Source organism: Phodopus roborovskii, unplaced genomic scaffold (genome assembly GCF_943737965.1).
Source record: "Phodopus roborovskii unplaced genomic scaffold, PHOROB, whole genome shotgun sequence".
Lineage (NCBI taxonomy): Eukaryota > Metazoa > Chordata > Mammalia > Rodentia > Cricetidae > Phodopus > Phodopus roborovskii.
In genome coordinates this window covers 30055723-30080059 of record NW_026126540.1, presented here as the reverse complement: position 1 = coordinate 30080059, position 24337 = coordinate 30055723, and the positions used below count along the sequence as shown (strand labels likewise).

General features: G+C 41.5%; 1 protein-coding gene across 2 annotated transcripts in view; it reads right to left on the bottom strand.

Annotated features, from left to right (window-relative positions):
• Wars2 (tryptophanyl tRNA synthetase 2, mitochondrial) overlaps positions 1–24337 on the bottom strand; it is a 69578-nt gene that overhangs the window by 1085 nt on the left and 44156 nt on the right. For both annotated transcript variants that reach the window (XM_051199055.1, XM_051199056.1), the window contains 3 exons: positions 12961–13041; positions 10919–11001; positions 1774–1892 (listed from right to left, as the gene is read on the bottom strand). In XM_051199055.1, coding sequence (XP_051055012.1) covers positions 1774–1892; positions 10919–11001; positions 12961–13041 — 283 coding nt within the window. The remainder of the gene's footprint in view (positions 1–1773; positions 1893–10918; positions 11002–12960; positions 13042–24337) is intronic.

The following is a 24337-nucleotide window of genomic DNA, read 5'->3' as shown; positions in this document are numbered from 1 at the left end:
ATATAGTTCATGCAGTGCACACTTATGGGTCCCAGGACGGAGCCCAGGCCACCAGATTTACATGGTGAGTACCTTTACCCTCCAAGTCATCTCTTAAGCTCTGTGAACACTTAATATATTTTTAAAAATTGTGTGTATAGAAAGAGGAACACTCCTCTACTGCTGGTGGGAGTGCAAACTTGTACAGCCATTTTTGAGATCACTACGGCTGTTCCTAAGGAAGATGGGAATCCATCTACCACAGGACCCGGCAATTCAACTTTGAGGCATATACTCAAATGATCCACATCATGCAACAAGGACATCTGTTCAACTATGTTTGTAGCAACATTATTTGTAATAACAAGAAGCTGGAAGCAACCAGGATGCCCCTCAACTACTCAGCAGAAACAAAACAAAACAAAACCCAATGGAATCTTGAAATTCACAGGCAGTCTATGGGACCTCTGACAGTGGAACCAGGATGTATCCCTGCTATACAAAAGGATTTTGGAAGCACATTCGTCATGGAGGGATGCTCCCTTAACCTAGAGGCAGGAGGGAGGTCCCAGACCCTACTCCAAATGACCTGACAGATTCTGATGATCCCTCCTGGAAGGCATCACCCTCCCTGTGGAGGGGGAATGGGATGGAAGGGACATGAGAGGGAGGGAGAGGGAACTGGTTTTGATATGTAAAATAAGGAAAAATAATAAATATATGTATATATACATACATACACACACGCATATATAATTTTTTATGTGTGTGTATGTGTTTACAGATACACATGTATTATGGTTAATTTGTGGCCATAGGGCAACTTCTGGGAATTTGTTTTTGTCATCCACTTTGAGGCAGGTTATCTTTTCCTTCTACAACTGTGAAGCATCCCCTAGGCTAGCTGACCATTCTCCTGTCTCCACCTCCCACCTTGCTATAGGAATGCTGCAACTTTAACCATCTCTGGCAATCCTTCCACACCTATACACAGAATTATATATTTACAGACATGCATGCACACACACACACACAGACATAGAAACACACACACACACACAAGGGGAGGCATGTTAAGCTGCACTTCATAAGCCAGTGTTATTGATAATTGCTTAGTTTATGGCTATTAAAGATGAAATTGAAATAGGTAAAACAGTAATAGGCTGAACATTGAAATCTTATTGCTAAAAAAGGAGGGTGACGTCAATGCGTGTAGGATTCCCTAGTGGATCTGAGGCTGGCATTTCAGATGCAGTGTTAGACTGTCCCAGTTCTCCTGTTCATTTCAGAAAACAGTGTTTGATTCTCTCTCATTGTGTATAGAGTATGACTGAGCAGTTCTCATTCTCCTGACATTTATCTTACTGTGATTGTTAAGAAGGGTGAGGCCATAGGCTTTGGGATCAGAAGAGCTGACAGGGCTCAGCTCTGTGATCAACTAGACATGTGACTTGAAAACAGAGTGAACCTTGCTGAGCCTTACTCTATGTTATGTGTGTAATTTGCTCCATCAAGTAAAATCTTATTTTATACACCCATTCTATTGACACATATTTTATAAACTAAAATTATGTTTTTTAAAGTTCCCCTCCATATTTCACAATTTCTTTTTTTATGTTTTCTAGAATCCCATATCATCTCCTAGTCCCACATAGCCGTAAACAATAAGGATTCCAGATAAGAATCCTGAAGCCTGCCAGTGAGAAAGCCAAATTTAGTCCCAACGAAGTTTCAGGTCTCCAGTCCACTCCTCAGCATGTGCCCAGATTTCACAACCATCTACTTGTTACTTACTGAGAATGGACTTGGGCAGTGGAAAGAACTCCCCATACTTTTTGTTGAAACTTCGAGCTAGATCCTGAACTAGTTCCATGTGCTGGACTTGATCCTCTCCGACAGGAACGTGTGTGGACCTTTAATAAAACACAGATAGAAAAACTCAGCAAGGCTCCTTCTTAGCCGGAAGTGATATTGCAAGCAGCTGCATGTCCTGTGCCTACTTCACTGTCAGTGTTCAACAAATGTTCACCAACTACAGAGTGAACACTGAGACCCAAGTCTTTATCTGTGTGTCAGACAAAGGCTGAAGAGATGTTTGTCTATTCCGGTTCTGTTTCTCCCATCGCAATAGAGTGCAGCCATCAACACCAGCATGACAGGCCCCTGCCTGGAGGGAGCCATGGCATCTTCAATAGCACATGCACTGCACATAATTGTGTTTAAAAGCCACTCCTCATCCCTCACCCAGTCAGCACAGATTACTCCAGCCTAGACCAGATGCTTTTACCTCAGAGCTGCGGCTCACACTTGAAAGATACCCCACCCATTCTTCAAATTAGAGATGGCAGACAGCTCTTCCGGCCAGAGGGTTTTTCTTCTCATCAAACAATGAATGATTCAAGATCTTTCGGCAATATGCTTCTGTATTTTCAAGGAATTGTGATCGGAGGACAGTTAAGATGTGCGGGGAACATACATGAAAATCTCAAAGTACAATGCAGATGGATCTTAAAGATAATACAGCACGAAGGAAGCAAAGTGTGGGGCATGTAAAGAGTACACTGGCATCTATGCAAATTATGAAAGTATTTGTTCAAATGCTACATATAGGTGCACAGATCTGTAATGATTATAGCAACCTGGTAAAGGCTGAAGTTGTGGGTCAGTGGTTAAACACTTGCCTTATCCATTTAAGGCACTGGGTTGTATCTCCAGGGATGATGAGAATGAAAGACAGAAAAAAAAAAAAAAAAAAAAAAAGACACACCTGAACCACCTTTTCTAATTCATTGTAGCTGTCTGTAGAGAAGAAAATGGCTTGAGAAAAAGAGCCAAGGTAACCTGAATTTTATCTAAAAATTTTTATTTATTAAGAAATAAGGATGTGAAAAAATCCACTCAGAATGTACAAAATCTATTTATTATATCATTCCTGCACATGGAGTTCAAAGCATGGAATCCTGGAGTGGAATTCAGGAAGTATGACTGCAGGTGGAGTCAGGTGATTTCAATGTTTGATACTTGGCTGTGGGGTTAGGTTTGATAGCACAGCTATAGCTTCCAATCAAGGAGTCTCTCTTTCTTCTCGAGCTTTCATCTCCTCTGTAAACTGAGACAATGATGGTACCATCCTTTTCCGGCTGTTTCTAGGCTTACGAAGTGTACCTCCTGATAGTAAAAGCTCAATACATGGAAACAATAGATATGACAAATACTCATCAGTGTTTGATACGATGAAGGCCACAATGGCAAGAGAGACATGTAAATGGCCTTATGGGAGGCATACTGATTCCTCGAATAAGATTTTTATTTTAATGGCCAACTCACCTTGCAAAACAGAAATACCAGTGCTCAACCCCAGGGATGGCCTAGACCCAGTGACAATCCAGACTTGGGTACAGAATATATGTGAAAGTGTTGGGTGATCCCCACATATAAACTATTTGATGGGACTTCTGAGAACTCAGACACAAGAAAAACAGAACAGTGAGTGAAAAGGTGAAGGTGTGGCTGAGGCTGTGAGCCAGGAAGTGCTTCCTCCTCCTCTGAGGTCAGCAAAAGCAGTTCAGGGAAACTGCAGAGGGCCTGGGAGATCTCAACCCACTGCAGCAGAAGGCCAGTGGCTCAGTGAGTGTTAGAAATGGCATGGTTACTCCATACCCTCTGCTCAGCACGGGGCTCCTCTCTGGATTCCACAAGCACATGGCCTGCTTTTGTCAATTTCTCTTCGATTGGTCTTTGCTGCTCTTACCTAGTAATTATAGTGGGGCTCATACGCAGAGGTCACCTTGGCTCCCCTAGTCCAAATTAGCCAACAGAGCAGGTTAAAAAGCAATTACAGTAGCCCATAGGAAATCACAATGGACTGCAACTAACACAGAAAAAACAATTACCATAATCAATACACTTTAAGCACATCAAAATGAATATTTCCACATGTCAAAATGGTTCCAGATTCACAAAGCCACCCCACTAAACAGAAAACACATTTAGTTTTCATAATGACTCGGTGTGCGTCTTGCCTCATGTTGGATCCTTGACTCTTTTCTTACAATTCTGTGGGGTTTTGATTTTTTTTTTTTTTTTTTTTTTGGTAAGAGGATTAAAAACATTTTAATTTTTTTCACCTGGTCCTGTTGCTCCACGTGGCATTTGCATCTGACTTTGGTTTGTTTGTTTCTGGTCCCTCTTCCCTCTGCGGCCGCTGCCGCTTTCACCTCCTGTAATTTATCTCGGCCTTTGCTTCTCATCCATTGAGTTCACACTTTACATGATTCAGCCTGGCTTTGATTCCACTCACTTATGGGGCTTATTCTCTTCACGTTTTCAACCTCTCTCCTCATAGTCTGCCTTTCACTTCAAATAATTTAGGGCTGTGCTTTTAAAATTTATATCCGACATAATGATATCCATATTAATACGTCCACTCTTTCTCTCCTTCCTCTTTATTCCCTCTCACCCCGGCTGTGCTTTCTCAGACACAACATAAAACAAAAGTCTTTCATAATTTTGATTGTTATAACTTCTGTCACATAATAATGCCTCTGATCTTCTTCTTTGGTGACTGAAGCGTTTTTCTTCTGTATCCATCCTTATTGCCTCAAAGTTTACTTGGGCTCTGTTCCTCCCCTTTGGCAGCATTAGTGTCCAGATGAATGAGCCTTGTGCCTATGTACATCTTGCTTTTCCCTACTTGCTTGGCTCTGCCTGTGAGGTTTCAGATTGGCTGCCTTTACTCAGCAGACTGGGAAAGGGGCTTGGGGTTGTCTGTCACAAAGTATTGGTTCCCCCTCATTGATTGCTTACTGGACATGCTGCAATGACTCTCCATTATAGCAATTACTTATTAGACATTGAGGGAAACTAACTTGTGATTAGTCCTCTCCTAGGACTGTCCACCTAGAGCAAGGCAACATCATAATGAATGTGTGGTTACCTCCAACATATCAGTCATACATATGTGATCTACTGTGAAGTAGTATTTCTTTCTTTACCACCACTGTGGTGCTCTAGGCTGGTGCAATGGCCTCTGAGAAGACTGTCCCAGCTGCTAGTCTCATTTGCTTCATCTTGCATTTAAGGGTTCCTTTAGAAAGCATTGATGACACCCAACTCACTGTCCTTAAAATACAGACAGCTGATGGGACATGTCATTCTGTATATGTTTCTCATACTGGTTAATGAATAAAGCACTGTTGGCCAATAGGAAAGGAAGATAGGAGGGGCTAGGAGACAAGGAGGAAAGAGGAAGTAAGGAGGAGCCAAGATGGAGAGTCTGGAGAGAGCTGTATGCGGCAGCCGGCTCCCGGTAAGAAGACCACATGGAAATACATAGATTAACACAAATGGGTTAATACTTAAGACAGAGCTAGCCGATAAGAAAGTAGTAACTGGCCAACAGTATAATATCAAATACAGAGTCTCTGTGTATTAATGGGGGCTGGTGGGGCAGCAGGACAAGACTGGTGGCGGGAGGAAAAAACTGTACACCTTACAGATGGCGCCCAAACGTGGGGCCGGGCGGGAAAAAAAACATACTTCGTTACAGACAGCTTCCTACTCTTTGCGGAGCACATGTGGGCTTGTTTGTCGACTACAGTTCACTCCTCTCTTTGGGGAGTGAGGGGCCAGAAGCCTGGAGATTCCATGCCTCAGACTTCTTCCCAATGGAGTTTGGTTTAATAGAGCACTATGCTCTATAGTTATTCTAGAAAGAAAGAGAAGAAAGGACCGTGCAGGCGCAGGCAGTATGGTAGAATGAAGTTGGGGCAGCAGTTTTCAGGATATCGGAAGATTCCAAGACGGCCTGGGCTCACTGGAGGAAGTTTAGGAACCCTAAGGTTTTAAGACCTGCTGTAAAAAAAAAGCTCACTCCTAGGGCAGCACTCCCACCCCCAGACAACAGGAAGACTCTCCTGCAAACTGAAACCACCAAACTGAAATTCCAAAAGTGTAGACTTTTTGTTTCTTGGCTTCCTTTGTATTTTAAATGTCCCCCAGAGACCATGTGGGGCCGAGTCTATGGTGCTACTGGGAGATGTGGAACCCCTTTGGAGCTGGGCCTACTAGAAATAAGTTAGGTCATTGGGGTGTGGCCCTTGCAGGGGATTTGGCGACCTCGGTCTGCCTCCCTAGACCTGTTTTTGGTCACCATGAAATAAAGCAGCTTTGTCCCACCATATGTTTCCACTATGACATCCTGCCTCACTCTAGACCCAAAGCGACGAGGCCAACCAATCATGTGCTGGAATTCCCAACCCCAAGCCAAGACTGACTTAAGCTGACTTACCTCAGGTATGTCATCACTACAAAAAAAAAAAAAAAAAAAAAAGACGACTAGAAGAGCGTGGTTTCTACTTAAGAGTTTTTACTACTCACTCTCCAGTGTCATTTCAAACTATTTTTAAAAAACATTTATTTACTTAGTGTGTGCACTATGGCCTGCCACTACTTGTGGGAGTCAATGTTCTCCAATGTTCTTGCACATAGGCTCTGAGGCTTGCACTTAGGTTGCCAGGCTTGGAGGTGAGTGCAACGCTCTGCTGAGCACACTCCCTAGGACCATTGTACCTACTGATCTACTGTCTCCACCTCATCTCCTGTTTCTCAGCTCAAACTCTTGGGAAACATACATAACCCAACGTCAGGGGATCACTCTGTCTATGCAGACTTAGCAGATTTTCCCTGAGAGCTAATTTCTCTCATTTTAAAATGTAAAGATTATTACTTATTGTTACTATTTATTATTAGTTTTGGTGATGCCTCACACATACTAGGGAAGTGCTCAGGCACCGCACTGCCTCGCCCCGAAAGCTAATTTCTTTATGTGGGTATCACCCACCTACCTTACAGAGCTGCCCTGAGAATCTGAATGGCATGATTCTATCAGCCACCAGGATGTCCTGGAGAATACTGCTCAACACTTGTCGGTCTTCCCTTCCCTTCTCTGCTCAACACTTGTCGGTCTTCCCTTCCCTTCTCTGCTCAACACTTGTTGGTCTTCCCTTCTCCAGCATGTACAGTGGCTCTGTCTAGAATTGCTGTATCACATGTACTTAAAAATACCTGCTGAATATAAATACATTGTGTGTGTATCTCTCTCTCTCTCATTCATATATATATATATATATATATATATATATATATATATGTATATATATATATAGAAACAAAATGGAGCCATTATAGGTTTGAAGAGAAAACTGATTCTAGAGAAATGTCCAGAGACCTATAAGACTGACCCCAACTAACAATTTGAGCAACAATGGAAAGGCCACCATTAATGTCATTCCCTGATAATGAGAATGATGATTAACTTATCCACCATCACGGAGCCCTTATCTAGTAGCTGATGGAAACAGAAGCAGACACCCACAACTAAACACTGAACTGAACTGGAATCCAGATGCAGAGAAGGAGGACAAGACCATACTACAGAAACCCAAAGAGACAGCTGACCTGAAAAAGAAGGAGCAAATGGGCCCCCAGACTGATAGCTGGGAATCCAGCATGGGACTGATTCAGACACCCTGATCATGGGTCTCAGCTAGAAGGCCTGGGCAGTCTAAGGCACCTCTGGCAGTGGAACCAGGATGTATTCCTGGTGCACAAAAGGACTTTAGGAGCACATTCCCCATGGAGGGATACTAGAGGCAGGAGGGAGAGCCTAGTCCCTACTTCAAATGACTTCATAGATTTTGATGATCCCTCCTAGAAGGCACCAACTCCCTGTGGAGTGGGGGGGAATGGGATGGGAAGGTGATGGTGGGGGATGGAAGGGAGGGAGAGAGGGAGGAAGGGAAGGAGAGGGAGCTGGGGTCAATATGTAAAAGAAAAACAATAATAAAAAATACAAAAAAAACCCAATTAGAAACCAAAAAAAAAAAAAAAAAAAAAAAAAAAAAAAAAAGTCACTCAGGCTAGCCTTGAACTTGTGACCTTCCTGCCCAGCCTGATAAAGAGCTGGGATCACAGACCTATACTTACAGGCTTGGCTTAAATTTCTGTTCTTTATCATGTTCTCTGGATAAGATAATCTCAGCTCTCTATCCCTGGGTTCCTTCAACAACCCCTATGAAAACAATTACATATGTCTTCTCTAAGCCTATTTGAAGCTGCTTCTCCATTCCTGTCCTAGTGTTTGTTTTCTGGCTTACTATACCACTCATTCTCATGCAGACTTTAACAAAAGCAAATGCGAAACCTATATTTGACTTGCACTAATATTTTTATGAAGAGGCCATACATTTTCTGGTGGACAGGAATCAGATATTTTACCCATACTTCAATCTATCAACATACCTGTGTTTGTAATATAAATATTCCTAGACATTTTGGCTACAACTTTTCACATATACAGAAATATGTGAAACAAAACAAAAAAACAGAAACTACTCCCAGCTGCAGAGCCTGAAATATGATAAGAAATGTCTAGGCTAATGAAGGAGACCACCATCTTGAAGATAGAAAATTGCCTGGTCTTGTAGAAAATAATTTTTTATCTGTTTGCTTGGACAAACTGTTTCTACATATCAGAACATGGATAAGAACAGAAGAATTCTGCCATTATCATCCACCTTCCTTTCTGAATCCTGGAAGAAGCACTATTCCAACCACTGAATCAGCACGTACAGAATTGGAAAGAAATACCTACCTACCTTGGAAACACTAAGTATTTTTTTGAGTGAATCTTGCTGATGTTGGAAGTAGACAGATACAGAATAGCCAGCAGAAAATGTTAAGGTTTGCCTGCCACATCGGAACCACTCAGTTTTGTTTATGATATGGGGACATTTAAAACCTAGGGCTTGAGTCTAAACACGGCAGCACATACAACATTCTTTGAGATGTTAGGAGGCAGCTTCATTAATGCCAGTCTCCTAAGTGTCCTCCTATATCTACAAACCATAGAGTTCGTGTCATGTGCTGTGGCTCCTATGCAATTTGCTCAATAACTCCCAGAGGGGTGCCCTGTTCATCCAATTTGCAAATAAAAGAACTACAATACCATTTTGCCAATTAGATTTTGGGCAACAGATAAAAATATACATCAGGTACCTCTTGCCACAGTTTAAATTTTTGTAGGTTTCTAATTTTTGTAGTTACCTAAAATCAACTGAGGCCTAAAAATATAACACGAAAAATCCCAGAAACAATATGCATGTGACTCTAAACAACACACTGTCCTTCCCCAGTGTGTCATCAATCATCAATCAACACTTCCATGATGACTATGTACCTTGAGCTACATGAGCTCTCACATCAATGGACGCAGCCCCACAATGGTTAAGTCACATTATACTGGTCCCAAAGTGTACAATGTTGTTGGTAAGTCAGATACATGGAAGGGAACTGGTGAAAAGGTGAATGTTCTCAACTTAAGGAAAAGAAAGCAATTGTGTATTAACATTGCTAAAATCTATAATAGGGACTAATCTGTCTGAGATATTACAGAGTTGGAAAAAATTAAGTCTGTGCTATGTAAGGAGTATGGATTTTCTGCCCGCCACCTGGTCTTGTCCCCCCGCTGCGCCAGGCCCAAATAATACACTGAGACTCTGTATTTGATATAATTCTGTTGGCCAGGTACTTGATTCTTATTAGCCAGTTCTGTCTTAATTATTAACCCATTTCTATGTATTTCCCCGTGTTTTCACCTACCAGGGAGTGGGGCAGGCATCTGGTCTCCCCGGTCTCTCCATGCTGACCCCTCCTTCCTACTTCCTCTTTCCTCCTTGACTCCTAGTCCCTCCTATCTTCCTTTCCTATTGGCCAACAGTGCTTTATTTATTAACCAGTATGAGAAACATACAGAATGACATCTCCCATCAGTGCTAATTTTACCAAACTAAGAAAGCGTGGTAAGCACTTAGCCCCCGTCGCCCCTCTTTAGCTCACTGATGTCAACAAACAGTATGAGAAGCAAGGCAGATAGCAGCACAGTAAAATAAATTTAGAGCTGGGCCTGGGACACAGGCTGTAATTCCAGCTACCCAAAGGCTGACGCAAGAGGAATACATGTTAAAAGCCAGCGTTAATTCACAGAGTGAATTCAAGGCCAGTCTGAACAACTTAACTAGATCCTGTTTCAGAAGCCAAAACACAAAAATGGGACTGTAGGTCTAGCACAGTGGTAGAGTGCTTGTCTAGCAAGTGTGAGGCCCTCAGTTCAAGCCCCACTAGAGAAAACAAAACAGATACACATGGAGAGCTCACACTCACATAACTGCCACTACAGACTGGTGTTATGCCCATTCCTGTCCATGATCCTCCCTCCCCCCCCCCCCACTTCCCTTCTCTTCTCCTCTTATGCTTCCTGGCCACAAGAAGAGCAGTTCTAGCTACTACCTATTTCTTGTCACTGCCTTCTAGCATACCACCACACACTCAACGTGACAACTCTGCCTGGCCTTAGACGGGGAGCACCCCTAGGATTCAGATCCTGGCTCCATGCTTTACCAGCTACTGTGACTTTGGATCTGCTGCTGACCACTCTGTGCCTTGGCTTCCTCTTCTGAAGAATAGGGGTGTCAATGACAAATTTTAAAAGACTATTAGGGTTCAAACACAGAGATCACTTAGAAAGATCACTAACACATAGTAGGCACTCCGTACTAGGTCTAAAAAGTCACTGAAACACACACAGATTTAGTACGTAGTGCTGACTGACATATCTGATCCTTTTTTGTTGCCCCTTCTGTGCAAGCCAAACCTTTTCCTGAAGAGTTAAAAACACTATTGTGTGACACATGTCTGTGATTCCTGCACTCAGGAGCCTGAGGTGGGAGGGTTACACATTCACAAGGAACCTGAGCTACACAATGAGACCTTTCCATGAACAAAAAAATCACACACACACACACACACACACACACACACACACACACTTTCCATGGTGAGAGTTCCTAAGCACAAGCCCAGGGTTGGCCTTCCTCCTTACTTGTAGCACAGAATGTCTGCCGCCTGCAGGACTGGGTACGTGAGCAGGCCTACTGTTCCATGCTTCTGCTTTGCAGCCTTAGCCTGGAGAAACAAGGAGGAAGAGAAAGAAATCTGACTTGAACCTGATTTTGTTGCTCAATTAAGAAACTTTAAGGAAGCAAAGTATGCACTGGAGCCACCTGTAATAACATAGACTTCGGTCCCTTTTAGCAGCTCTAGCGTCATCGTCATCTGGGTGCTTATCATGTTCATGCTCCAGCCTCTAGGAGAAGTAAGAGGGACTTTTTACCATTTGCATGTTATTTTATTTTTGGAGCTGGGGCAAAGCCCACCCAAGCTCTACCACTGAGCTACACACATGGCCCCTTGTCCCAGGAGGGATCCTGTGCCAACTCTATTTCACATTCATTTCACAAAGGGATTTTCTAGATTCCAAATCAGCTACATTCAGAAATCATTATAAAATTAAATTTCAAAAAGTTAATAGGAATCAACTTGCCTCTTATCATAAATGTTACTGGGTGAAGTTCTTAAAAGATTAATTTAGAAAAGAGTAATTTGGAAACAAACAAACAAACAAAAAAAAAAAACCCCAAAACAGCCTAATTTTTGAGAAGCTGCTTACCAGGCTAGGCAAAACAGATCAGTGGTTTTAAAAATACTTGCCACAAACCTGATGACCCAAGTTCTATCCCCAGGACCCATATTCTGGAAACTGAGAACTCTTACAGCGAGTTGTCCTCTAGTCTCCACAGGCCATCACTCACCCTCCCCCATACATGGTAAATAAATATTTTAGAAAAAGATCAAAAAATAAAGTTGTATTAAATTTACTGATAAATCTTTATTTGTGTGTGTGTACACCTACATGTCCTTTTGCACCTATGCATGTTGGCATGACTGAAGGCTCATGCCAAAGCTTGCATGTAGAGGTCAGAGGGTCAGCGCTTTTAGAGAGGCAGCTCTTTTCTTCCACTGTGGATTTTAGGAATCAAGTCCAGGTCATCAGGCTAGTGCTGAGTCATCTTGCTGCCCAATTTGTGGATATATTATTTCTATTATTTTTTTAATTATGCATATGTGTGTTTGTGTGTGTGTGTATGCATGTCACATGTGTGTAGGTGCCAGAAAGAGGGTATAGGATCCCCTAAAATTGGAGTTAGAGGCTGCTGCGAGCCACCTAATATGGGTGCTGAAAGAGCAAACAACACTCATGACTTCTGAGCCATCTCCCCAGCCCTGTACTTTTTATATTAGCATACTGGTCCTTGTAATTACAAGCAAGCAAGGTAATGTAGAGGAAGAACAGTAGTATTACTGAGTGCTGTTAATGTGCTATAGATGCCGTCCCATCAACCGTCCAGATAACCCTGACCTCAGCAACCCTGACCCCAGCCTCACACACTCCTCCCGTGCTCACTGTCCCAGTCAGAATTTCCCTTAGCATATCTTCCCAGGACGCAGAAAATATGCTCAAAAGAAGCTGAAACTAAAACTAGTATTGACATAGTTGGGGCTACCTACTTCAAGTTAACTAATTTGCAAAAGTAAATGGCAGTAATGTATGATGAATTATTTAATTTACTTTTCTTGGTGGGACTTCCTAAAACAACAGTCTTAATTTTCTTTCTGTGAGTTTTAACTGTTGCCTAGGCTCAACTTGTTTTAATGCGAAACATGTTCTTTCTGGGATGCTTGTTAGTTCCAGTGGAGATGGGAGGCAACCTCAGGGACCAGTATTCCACAGATTCTGACTGTTCATTAATTAATTATAATGTGGTAGGTTCAAGGTCATTAACAAGTCTATCCAAATACAGATAAAACAAATAACAAACAGGATTATGTCTTGGTGAAGCCTTCTAGTTCCTGCTTAACACAGTGATGTGGACAGGTGAATGATGCTGCTCCAGCCAAAAGTGAGTGGCATACCAGGGTGGCAAGTGAACTCAGGAATCCTAGAACCTGAACTCAGGACGCCTAGAACCTGGCACAACAAACAGAAGCCTTTCTTCCCATTAATAATCATATCTTGGCATTTACCTTCCACTGGTGTAAATGCTGTAGTCGAGGCAGTCTGACCATGCAGGTGAGGATCCAACTTAATTGAGTGTGCTCAGACACCTAAAGGGGAAATAGTAACAAAAAGGTCAATGTTGACTTGTACATAAGCAGAACTAATCAGACAAGATGTATTGGCTGAAATAGTTGAGAATGACCCAAGTCAAGGATATTAAAAGGAAACAGGTGAAGGGCTGGGCTGTGGTTCCAGATACATAGACCTAGGTAAAGAAGTTACCAAACCAAGACAAAACACCATCACCAGCAGCACAACAACAACAAAAAACCCAACACAACTAATACAAATACCAGTATATTGTTTTAAGTCCTCAACATCCCTAGCAAGGAGGTGACCAGGGATGCCTCAGTATCTTCAATGTGGATTCCACTACATCCTAGGGTATCCATCCCTTTGGAATGCCAGATTTGTCAATAAATCTCCTCTCCTCTCCTCTCTCTCCTCTCCTCTGTTCTCTTCTCTTCCCTCCTCTCCCCTCTCCTCCCCTTCCCTCTCCTCCCCTCTTCCCTTCCAGATCTGAAGTCCTCTCTGACCCTCTTTAAATCCATGAATACAGCTGCAACACTTTTCATGTAGATGGCAAAGAAAGGCACCTAACTCCAATGAAAAGCTTGGCCTGCTCAGATCTGCAGTGGTGAGAAAGTGGATGGGCTGCATCACCTGTCCCCCAAAAGGGGAGTCTTAAAGTTCTGAGTTCCTCCTCTTTTGACTCCTTCCCCACCTTCATTTCTTTCTGTCGTTTCCCCGGCTCCCACCACTAATCAACAAGAAAATACAAACTCTTCTCAACCTAGTTTTGTTTGAATCAAGTTTAATCAAGTAAGCAAAACCTGGCAACAATTGGGATGATTCTTGGGTCCAGGCCATATTCTAACTGATGACCTAGAATGTGAGTCCTAAGCATCCCATTTCTGGGCCCTGGGGATTCCGAGTCTATTGATTGTGGCATTCTGTGTCCATATGATTCCCTTAAAAAGCAGAGACTCTTGCCAATTCTGCAAAGTGGCCCCAAATGTGTTCTCTGTGGGTTTTGCAGAGAGAACATAAAGGAATGGGGATGAACCAGCCCAGGCCTGTTTAACTAGCAAGGAACCAACATCTGGAGTAAGATATTCTCTTTTTTCCCCCTTCAAGTTATAGAGAAGGAAGAGTTGTTTTTCACGTGTTTGACAAGGAATTGCTTTTAAAGTTTTGCAAGTGGCTGGGTGGAATCTGTCATCTTTCTTCTAAGAGGCATTTGGGTTTCAGTGAAGGCAATGGCTATGACAGCACTGTCCAGGAAAATTGCTAACTGCTGCTGCAAACAAACAGCTCTCAGGCACAAACAGTAACCCAGGATATAGCCTTGAGGACTGGAGTCGCTTCCAGTCACCAGAGAAAACATATTCCCATTCAAACACAGCTAGCACGCACTAGTTTTAGGCATGAGGCAGAGTGAGAGAACCTTTTTCCCTCTTTATTGGATGGAGGAAAGGGATGAAAACACAGCGAGTGACTGTGAACGACGTGGAAAGAGGCAAGAAATGCTTTCCCTTCCATGTTGGTTCCAATGCTTGGCCTTGGCAACAGGATAAAAAGCTTACCACTGTGTCTTCACAAATGAAAGAATTTTGCTTGGAGTAGCTTTTTGTTTGGCCATATGGAATGAAAATTATTAAATATTCTGCAGAGATTTGGATGTTTTCAAATTAGCATTAAATTAATTCAAATAGATTCTAGTAGAGAAAATAGGTAAAAGGTCAAAGCAAATTAACTTTTTGCCATTCATTTTCAATAATTACATGAGAAATAATGAGAAATAATTGTCACCATCAAGACAATCACATGGATTGTACAGATTCCTATTTGGAAAAATAAAATCAAAAGTAGTAAATACTTAAATATATTACTTTCCTATGTTGTGAAGCCACAAATGAAACAACTATATGATTTATTTTAGTCAGAGACAAACACAGGACTGGGGCAGCGAATTGGCCTATTAATCATCCACAAACAAGTCTGCAGCCATCCACTGAACAAGACACAAGCATTCTTCAGCCACTGCAGTTTGCCTGCCTTATTCATCCCTGTAAAACACAGGCTGCATGTACTTGATGTACTAGGTACTGGCTGCAAGTATCAACTTCACCAGAAGCTACAGAAAGAATAGAGTTGAAATCATCTTGTTGATGCAGGCTAAAGCAATTTTAAGGAGGCGGTTGCAATGGAAGCTGGATTACAGTCAGTGAAGGGTAAGGCTACCAGGCAAGATATGAAGATGGATACACAGCATGGCAGTGTAGCTTAAAGCTTTGTCTTGGGAGCTAGCTTGAAGGTACTGCTGGGGAAGCACAGGTTCTTTTATACCCTTGACAGAGCATGGTCCTCATCTGGGAGGAAGGATGTGTAGTTTCAGGAGGAACTCACAGGAGGGAAAAATGGGACCCTTGCCTAGCCAGCCAGACAACCTTACACCCAAGAGCCTTGTCTTTGGAATGTGTTGAGCTGGGTCTGGGTCCTAGTTCTGGTACTTAGTTAGGTCACTCCAGGTAATTAGATACTCTAGTATTTGAGTAAGCTCTTTGGGCTTCAGTCTCACTGTCTATAAAGTAAGGTCAACAGCAGTATCTACCTAAGAGTGCTTAGAACATTTCCCAGCACAAAGTCAGTCACTATTACTACAGATATTAAAGCAATACTGTCTCTCCATTCCATGTAGTCACCTCAGAAGGTCATTCTTCCTCTCCTTCTATGCTCTTGTTCTCTAGGAATGTGGCCTTTTTAATGTTCCCTCTATTCACAGCAACAAGGAATGTACTGCATGTTGGGGTAATGACATGCTGCACAACAAAAGAGACGGCTAGATTTGACTCTCCAAACACAGATCATAGAAACATACTGTTCTGCCAGGAGTGGTGGCACACACTTTTAGTCCCAGTTTTTGGGAGGCAGAGGCAGCAGGATCTCTGGGAGTTCCAGCCCAGACAGACAAAGAAAAAACTTTCCCAAACCCAAAACACTCAGGACTAAAAAACAAATACATCATTCGTGAAAAAAGAAAACTGTGAAAGGTGCCACGATATATTACTTCTATAAAATGTTTTTTTTTTTTTTATTTTTTGAACGCCACAAAACCAAAAAGCATTATATATTCTCAAGGAAATTATAAGTACAAAATATGAGTTTGTGGGAAAATAAATACACTGATCATATGAAGTTCAGGATTGTTGTCTATGATGAAAGGAAAAATGTGAGGGGAGAGATGAAAGGGCTGTAAAAGGATTTTTAAAAAATTTCAATTTTATCTACAATTATAAAAGTTTATGGGGCTAGAAAGATGAAGCACTGGCTGCTCTTCCAGAGGACCTGGGTTCAATTCCCAGGACCCACATGGTGACTAAAATCCTGTAACTCTAGTTCCAGGAAATTCTACATCTCCTTTTGGCATCAGACACACAAGTGGTATACACACATGCAGGCTAAGTACACATACACATAAAATAGAAAAAAGTTCATTCTCTCTCTGTGTGTGTGTGTGTGTGTGTGTGTGTGAGAGAGAGAGAGAGAGAGAGAGAGAGAGAAAGAGAGAGAGAGAGAGAGAGAAAGAGAGAGAGAGAGAGAGAGAGAGAGAGAGAGAGAAGGGGGGCGGAGACTGTAGTAGAAACCAGACAGGCTGACACTAGGTATCTTTCCTCTATTGTTTTTTTTTTTTTACTTCATTTTTTCAGACAGGGTCTCTCACCGAATCAGGAACTCACTGACTTGGCTAGCCTGGATGGTCAGTGAGCCCTTGCAAAGGTCCACCTGTCTCTATCTGCTTAGTACCATGGTTACAGACGTGTAACTGGCTTTTATGAGGGAGACAAGGAATGGAATCTGGGTCCTCAGGCTTACAGGGCAGGCACCTTACCACTTTAACCACCTCTCCAGCTCCATCATCTATATATTTTTTAAAAAAACTAAAAGGAACTGAAAGTAAATATGAGGCACTATTAACAACATTCATCTCTGTGCTGAGAACATGAATGCTCCTTATGCCATTATCTGTATTTGGTTGTATTTTTAAAATAAGAAAGAAATTAAGAAAAAGAGCACAGGGAAGTTGATTCCAAAATATGTACTTGCTAGATATCAAACATAACCCACTCAATTACCCAGTTCAGTAATTCTTGGGTCAGATCTCTAACACACCCTCAGGGTCCCTCAGGATGTCCCTATTTCCCATGAACAGGTCCTGGAAATGTTCGTTAGGACACTTGGAAGACTATTCGGACTCACAAATTCCCATTTATTGCTTCCTCTCGGAAACGTGCAATTTCATGCTGAGTTATTTTTATTAGACTCTTATCATCCCCATGACAAATCCCTTTAACAAGAACCTTGTTTGGGGATCTGATTTTAATTAAAAGAACACTGTACCAGTGATCCACTCTCCCTCTCCTCTGTTGGACTGCCTCCTGTCAGTGCTCGAGCTTGCCAGTGAACACTGGTCTGTACATATCACAAATTCACCAACTTTTTCTTTGTCCAATACTTACCAAGCTAATAAACATGCTGATTCTATCTGTCTGCTTCTAACTCAAAAGGCACCTCCATCTAAGTCCTGTGGCTTATTGTGTACATCTGCATCTCTGTACACACTTTTCCTTAATCTGAAGTATTTTATTTATCAGCCTTTTAAGGACCAACTGGGTAACAAGTTGCTCTTGATTTTGAGTGCCTCACAGACATAGTATCTTTCTTAGTTACATTCTGATTCCTACAATTTATCCTTAACTTTGTCTCATTTGGGAGTCTAACCTGAGAGGTCCCATCTCTGGAACCCCACCCCTCCCCAAACAAGAGGGGTAGGGCAAGTGTGGGATGCTTCAAGAGCCTTGTGATAAAGAGAAAAAGGGACCAAAGCTTAATACCACACAAAAGTGGTCAGGGGTTGACGGGGGGGGGGGGGGAGGAAGCAAGGATTAAAGTGGCTACAAAACAACCAGAACAAAAACTGAAATGACACTAAGTTCTTCCCTATCTACAATAACCCAAATAAATGGACTGAAGTCACTGAACAAAGGATACCTTGGCTGAATAGGCAAAAAACAAGATTCAACTATATACTGTCAATGGAAGAACAAGGAAACACAAAGCTAAAAGTGAGAGATTTTCCATACGAACAACAACCTAAGAAAACAAGGTGGCTTTATTTATGTCTGACAAAGTAGCCTTCAAGTACCACTCTTGCTTGGACGTGGTGTGTACTCCACTCCTCACTTTCCAGTGGCTAAGCAAATCAGTGGATAGTCCCACTTCAAGGAAAACCAGGGGGTGTGGAAGTGATAGCATTTCTGCTTTCTAGTGTAAATCTGAATTTTAGCAAACATGTACCTTTCATTCCTCAGTACTGACAGCTCCCCCCCCCCCCGAAGAGTTCTGTGATGAAATTAACAGCATGGCCCTTTAATACTGTAAATAAAATAGGCAGGAGCTCCCAAGTTTTATATAACTCAGTCAAGTGTGAAAAATACCTTAAAAAATGCTTTGGAGGAAACAAAGAGTAGTTCTCCAATGGTAAGCCAGACAAAAATTAAAGAAAACACACATCATGAAAACTCAACCATAGGGAAATAGAGGCTTTTTTTCTATAGCTGTATTAGCTATTTGACTTGTTTCTGGCATAAAATACCAGGAAAAGCAGTTCAAGGAAAGGCTTATTTTGGCTCACAGTTCTAGGGTGTCACAGCAGGGGAAATGTGGCCACAGAAGCAGAAGGAAGTGAGTCACTCTGAATCCAGTGGGGATTCAGAATGTAATTAACCCCTGCATTCAGCTCACGGTCCTCGTTTGAGCAGGTTCAGGGCCATAGCGCATTTAGAGTGGGTCTTCTCCCTTCAATTACCCCAATCAAACAGACAAGCCACACACACTGAAAAAAGGTAGCATATACAAAGGGTTGGTATTCAGAAGATGTAAAAGACCTCTTCGAATCAATAAGAAAATACAATTTTAAAAACTGGCCAAAAAAAAAAAAAAAATACAAATCACAAATGAAAACAGAAGGGTTAAAAAAAATGCTTAACTGCAACCAGAAATGCAAATTACAACAAGATAGCACAGTTTATAATGGGAAAAGAAAAAACAACTAGCTGAGGACTCAGAGCAACATAAGAGTGTCTGGGGGTGGGAATGTAAATTAGTATCAGTGTGGAAAGCAACCTGGCAGCAGGAGTAAGGTTCATATGGCATGTATCCTCACAATTCTACTTTTGGTACACACACTGCACTTAGAAAACAATCCTCCAGTGCCAGCTGGAAGGCTAGAGGTAAGGGTGATTGCCACCAGGCTCGACTATTGAATGTGATCCCTAAGATCCACATGGGGGAAGGAGAGAACCAAGTCCTGCCAGTTGTCCTCTGACCTCCACATGCAGGCCAGAGTGTGTGCACGGACCCACCCACCCCCACACAAATAAATAAATATAAAAAAAAAAAACTTTCTCAAGTACACAAAGGACATTTTCAAACAGGACTGCAGCACTGTTGCTTGTAGTTATAAAAAACGTTTGAAAAGAATTTCTGAATATTCTTGCCAAAAAAATGGGTAAGTAAGTTGTGACAGAGCCAGGACACTGTACAATTAAAAAAAATTGAACAAATCTCAGAAATGAAACAAGGACCAGAAAAAAATAGATGCAGAAAGATATGCAGCAGGATATCATTTACATAGTTTGAAAATGTGCAAAGAAATAATACAGATTATTTATGGCCATATCACATGCAATAAAAATATAAACACATATGTGGGAATTATAAATATCCAATAGATACAGGGGCTGCCTCTGGGGAGGCAAAGCACGTAATGGAATTTGAGTGAGCTAAAAAGTTTTTGTTATATTTGCAATGTTTTATATTGAAAATCAAAACTTATATGAAGAAAGTTAATATTTCAAAAGGCAGCCATTCATCTTCATACTTTCTAGAGTGGTTGAGATATTTCTTTAATATCTAATAGTCTTGAATATCCAAAATATTCCTTGCAAAGGAAAAAGTAAACAAAAAGTTTCCAAAAATATTTTATTAAAGAAGATAAAATAAGACAGCCATTAGCTGGATGACCATCTGCTAATCCACTTTATACAAAACCTCTGCAACATCAGGGAACCTGTGTGCAACAGCAGGCACACAATGGCTGGTGGTAGAAAGTTATCTTTTGTCAAATGTGACACATAGTTTTCTTTAAGCTCTCTTGTAGACATTAAAAAGGTTTCAGAAAAAAAATAGATATTTGTCAATTATGCCACAAATAAGAAGAGGTGACAGTGACATTCAGGCCAATGAAAGAGCCTATACTTTTCTAGTCTTGTTCTAAGTGTGAGACAAGACCTCTTCCTGTAGGCATAGTCAAGCTATGGCCTGTTCTGTTGACCGGTCAAGTTGTCTTCTTTCTCATTAAGCCTAACAGAAGCCAGATGTAGGGCAGAGAAAGGTACCTGTGGTCCAGGTGGGAACTTTGTAGAGAAGAGAACACATGCAGAGTCCAGATGTATAATCATTTCTTCAACTTATGGTTTATTCCATAGGCCACTCAAAACCTCATCTCCCTCAGGAACTCCAGAGGTATTGCCAATTGTACAAATACATTCCAAAAGTCCATTAGTCTGCACAGATGTTTGTTCATTTTCTATTACAAGCCGAGCATGCACTCCTTGTTGGTAGCTAACAACCTGGAGGGTTCCACAATCATGAATACATGCTCAAATGCATTTGCAAAAACACCAGAGTACATAGAACCCATGGGGACTGCCTCATTTTAGGATCTGGCTTTCTACTTCTCAGGACAGAGAGAGAGAGCCAGGTATAACTTTGTGTGCACAGACTGGGCCAAGATCCATCTAGTCAGTTCCTTTGGCCTTTGTTCAGAAACTGATTCCCCCATAGTACCCTTTAATTCATTATTATTATTGATTTTCGTTTCCTAGGAAACAAAATATAATTTTAATTAGAAAATGAGGCTACATTCCAAAGCTTCAGATTCCATCCTGTGTCCCTGACTTTTCCTGAACCATTCTGGACTCTCAGTAACTTGATATCTGATATCCCAAACCCTCCTTTTGTCATGACCTCTGCTGGAAGCCAGTGCTGAAGGCTGAGTCTCCTGCTTTTTATCTTCCATCTGCAGGGTGATTATATTGAGGGGAACTGTCAGGGAGAGATGTGGAGACCTGTCCCTCACAGACATCTGTGGGACTCAGATCGGATCTGTGCTCAGGTTTGCCAAAAACAAAAGACAGCGCCTTTGGCTTTGAGATGGAAACCTCTGCCAAATACACACATAGGTGTTCTCCCCCAGCCCACCCTTTTCTCGAACAAAATGCGCTTGTGAACATATTCATGTGCACACACACACTCATGTACACATTTTCAGATGAGAAGGTCTGAAAACTCTCCACATATGGCAAACATATTTAGAAGGGCTATGACTACAGGCCAGTGGGAGAGGAAGAAAAAGAAAATAATGGGGAAAATCTTCAATATGCCTAAACTGTTCCAGTCAGGCTGCTGAGAAAGAATGCAAAGGATTGCAGATGAAAATTATTGTTAAAATCAGCATTATAACATGGCCAAATTCTTTCCCCATTTTAAATGATTACTAGGGCTTTTTCTAATGTACAGCCAGGGCACATGGGAAAACCATAGTTCAATCCAATGGCTATACCTGAGAACACATTATATGGTAGAAAAAATATTCTTACTTAATTCATATTTTCAAAAACTAATTGTGTGGTGGTGTCAGGTATAAATGATCTTAATTGGCTTCAGTTCCCAAATCTTGATGATTATTAGTAAGTTTATGTTCTCTGTTACATATTTACCAACCAAATGCTCACATGCTACAAAACTGCCAAAATAAAGCAACAGTGGGGGTGGGGTGGGGGGGGAACATTAAACAATGTAGATAAATGATCTGTATATTACCTGTGACCTGTCTCCTATATTAGGACTTGATTGAATAAAATTTCTCAAAATTAAATTTTTTTCAATATGTGCTTCTGAAAGTTATCGATGAAAGTCGATAAATAAACTGGTGCTGTTTATATCACCTTGGCAGTGTGGCAGAAAGGCTAGCCTGCTCTCCTTTGGGGCCTCACTGTTAGTCTTAGCTAAACAGGGGTAGCGCTTGACCTCAGGGCAACCAAGAGGCTCTGTTCACATCTCATAGAAAGATGCCTGCAGGTGATGGACTGACACTCTATGAGGTGAGGACCAAAAGCCTAATGTGTTCCCACTGGCCCTCTGCCTGCAGCTTCTAAGGAAAGAGCAGGCAGGAGCAGGGGAAGGTCCTGCCCCATCATTTTATAAACATGATCACACACTCTTCTCAGAGATCTAACAAGATGATTCTTTTCCTGTCCTGACTTAGTTTAGATTTCATAGGTTCACCATCTCATATCTCTTTAACTGCTACTATTAAAAGTCAGAAGCTTACACATGTTGGCAAAATGTGGGAAAAGGGAACATCTACCAGGGAGGGATTGGTGGGTGTGGAGAGTACAGCCATCTTGGAGAAGAGTGTAGAGGTACCTAAAGGAGATCAAATAAAACACCCACATGACCCTACCCTGGGTCCACACCACAAGACTGCAAAACCAGGATGTCAGAGGCACCTGCCCTTCCATGTTTATCACGGTACCTCTCACAAGCTGCAGATCCACAAATCAAGATATGAACAAAATCCACCTGGATGTCTATCAACAGCTACCAAACAGCTGCTATAGAATACGGTTCTGCCTTTAAAAAGAAGGGATCATGTCATCTGCAACAATATAGATAAACTGGATGTGTATATGCTAAGCAAAATAATCCAGGTAAAGAAAGACAAATGCCTGGTGTATCATCTACAGAATGGAAAGAAACTGAACTTATAAGTAGGGAGTAGAATGGTGGTTATCAGGGGACTGTAGAGGGAGAAATGGGAGATGTCAGCCAAAGAGTAGAGGCTGCAAATTATAGTTAGGCATAAAGAACAACTTCAAGAGACCTATTGTAGGGATGGTGAGATGGCTCAGTAAAGGTACTTAGTACACAAGCCTGATAACCCAAGTTCCATTTCCAGAACCCACAATAGCAGGAGAGATTTGCCTTGCAAAGGTGTACATGCATGCACACCAAAACAAACCCAAACCAACGAAACACTCAACGTGTAGACGTACGTAGATCACTCAAAAATAATTTTGGGATTAGATGCTAATATATATTTATCATTAACTTCAATAGGTGTAATGATAACATGATATATATACATTATATTTTCTTAATTTATAGAGAGGCACACTGAAATATTTAAGGAGAGTAATGCTATTGTACATGATATCTACTTTAAGTCATTTCACTAGAACAATGCTGATCAGGCAAATGAAGAACTGTTAATAGTGTGACAATACAGCACACTGCTCTGTTACTGTAAACATCTCAATGTTTTCTTTGTGAATATTAAAAAAAGGAGAAAGAGCCTGTAATATCTAGTCCATCTGCAGAGTTGGGACAATTTGATTCTATAAGTTAAAACAAAGGGAATTATCATGACCAGGTATGTCTTGTGGCTACAAAGACACCCGAGGAAGCCTTTCACACTGGTTTTAAAGTCAAGGATGGCAGCAAAGAAACACGACAGCATTAACAGCGGCAGGCAGACCCCACCTGCATCATTCACCAATCCCTAACCTAGAATACTAGCTACCTGGGAAGCAAGGAGTTCCTGGGCCCATGAATGCTCTTATCCCTCACTTAGGAGACAGTGCACAGTCTCTTACATTGTGGGTTACTCTTTCTTAAGTGTTATACACTAAAGAAATTATCTCAACGACTGCACATTTTATATGCCTGTAGAGGTCACTGTCAAAAAACTGTTACAAAGAAAGAAATATTTATAAATGCTAAATGACAGTGAATATTGTCATATGGAAATTATCCTTGGAGGAATGAGCCAAAAGCACAATTGTTGAATGTGGCTTTAAAAATAGCTATTAATTTCAAGATTACTTCAAAAAGCAACTTGGCAAGCAGTTATTTTGGGGAGAATAGGCACATTCACCCCTAAGAAATATGGAAATAGGAACTTGTGGCTGAGAATGCAGTTTTTAGAAATAAGATCAAATTAGGATCAAAGGAGAGCCTGCATCAAAACCAGCCTTGAGGGAACGAAGCTGATGTGCTCTGAGGTGACTCAAGAGGTGGCTTGAAGATGAGCAGCTCTGCAGTGTCAGAGGCAGAGGCTGGGATAAGCTGGACTTTTAAATGATAAGCATCACAGTTCTTCAGAAAGAAGGTGAAGTGATACCAAGGCAGGATGCCTGACATGGCAGCAAGACTGGG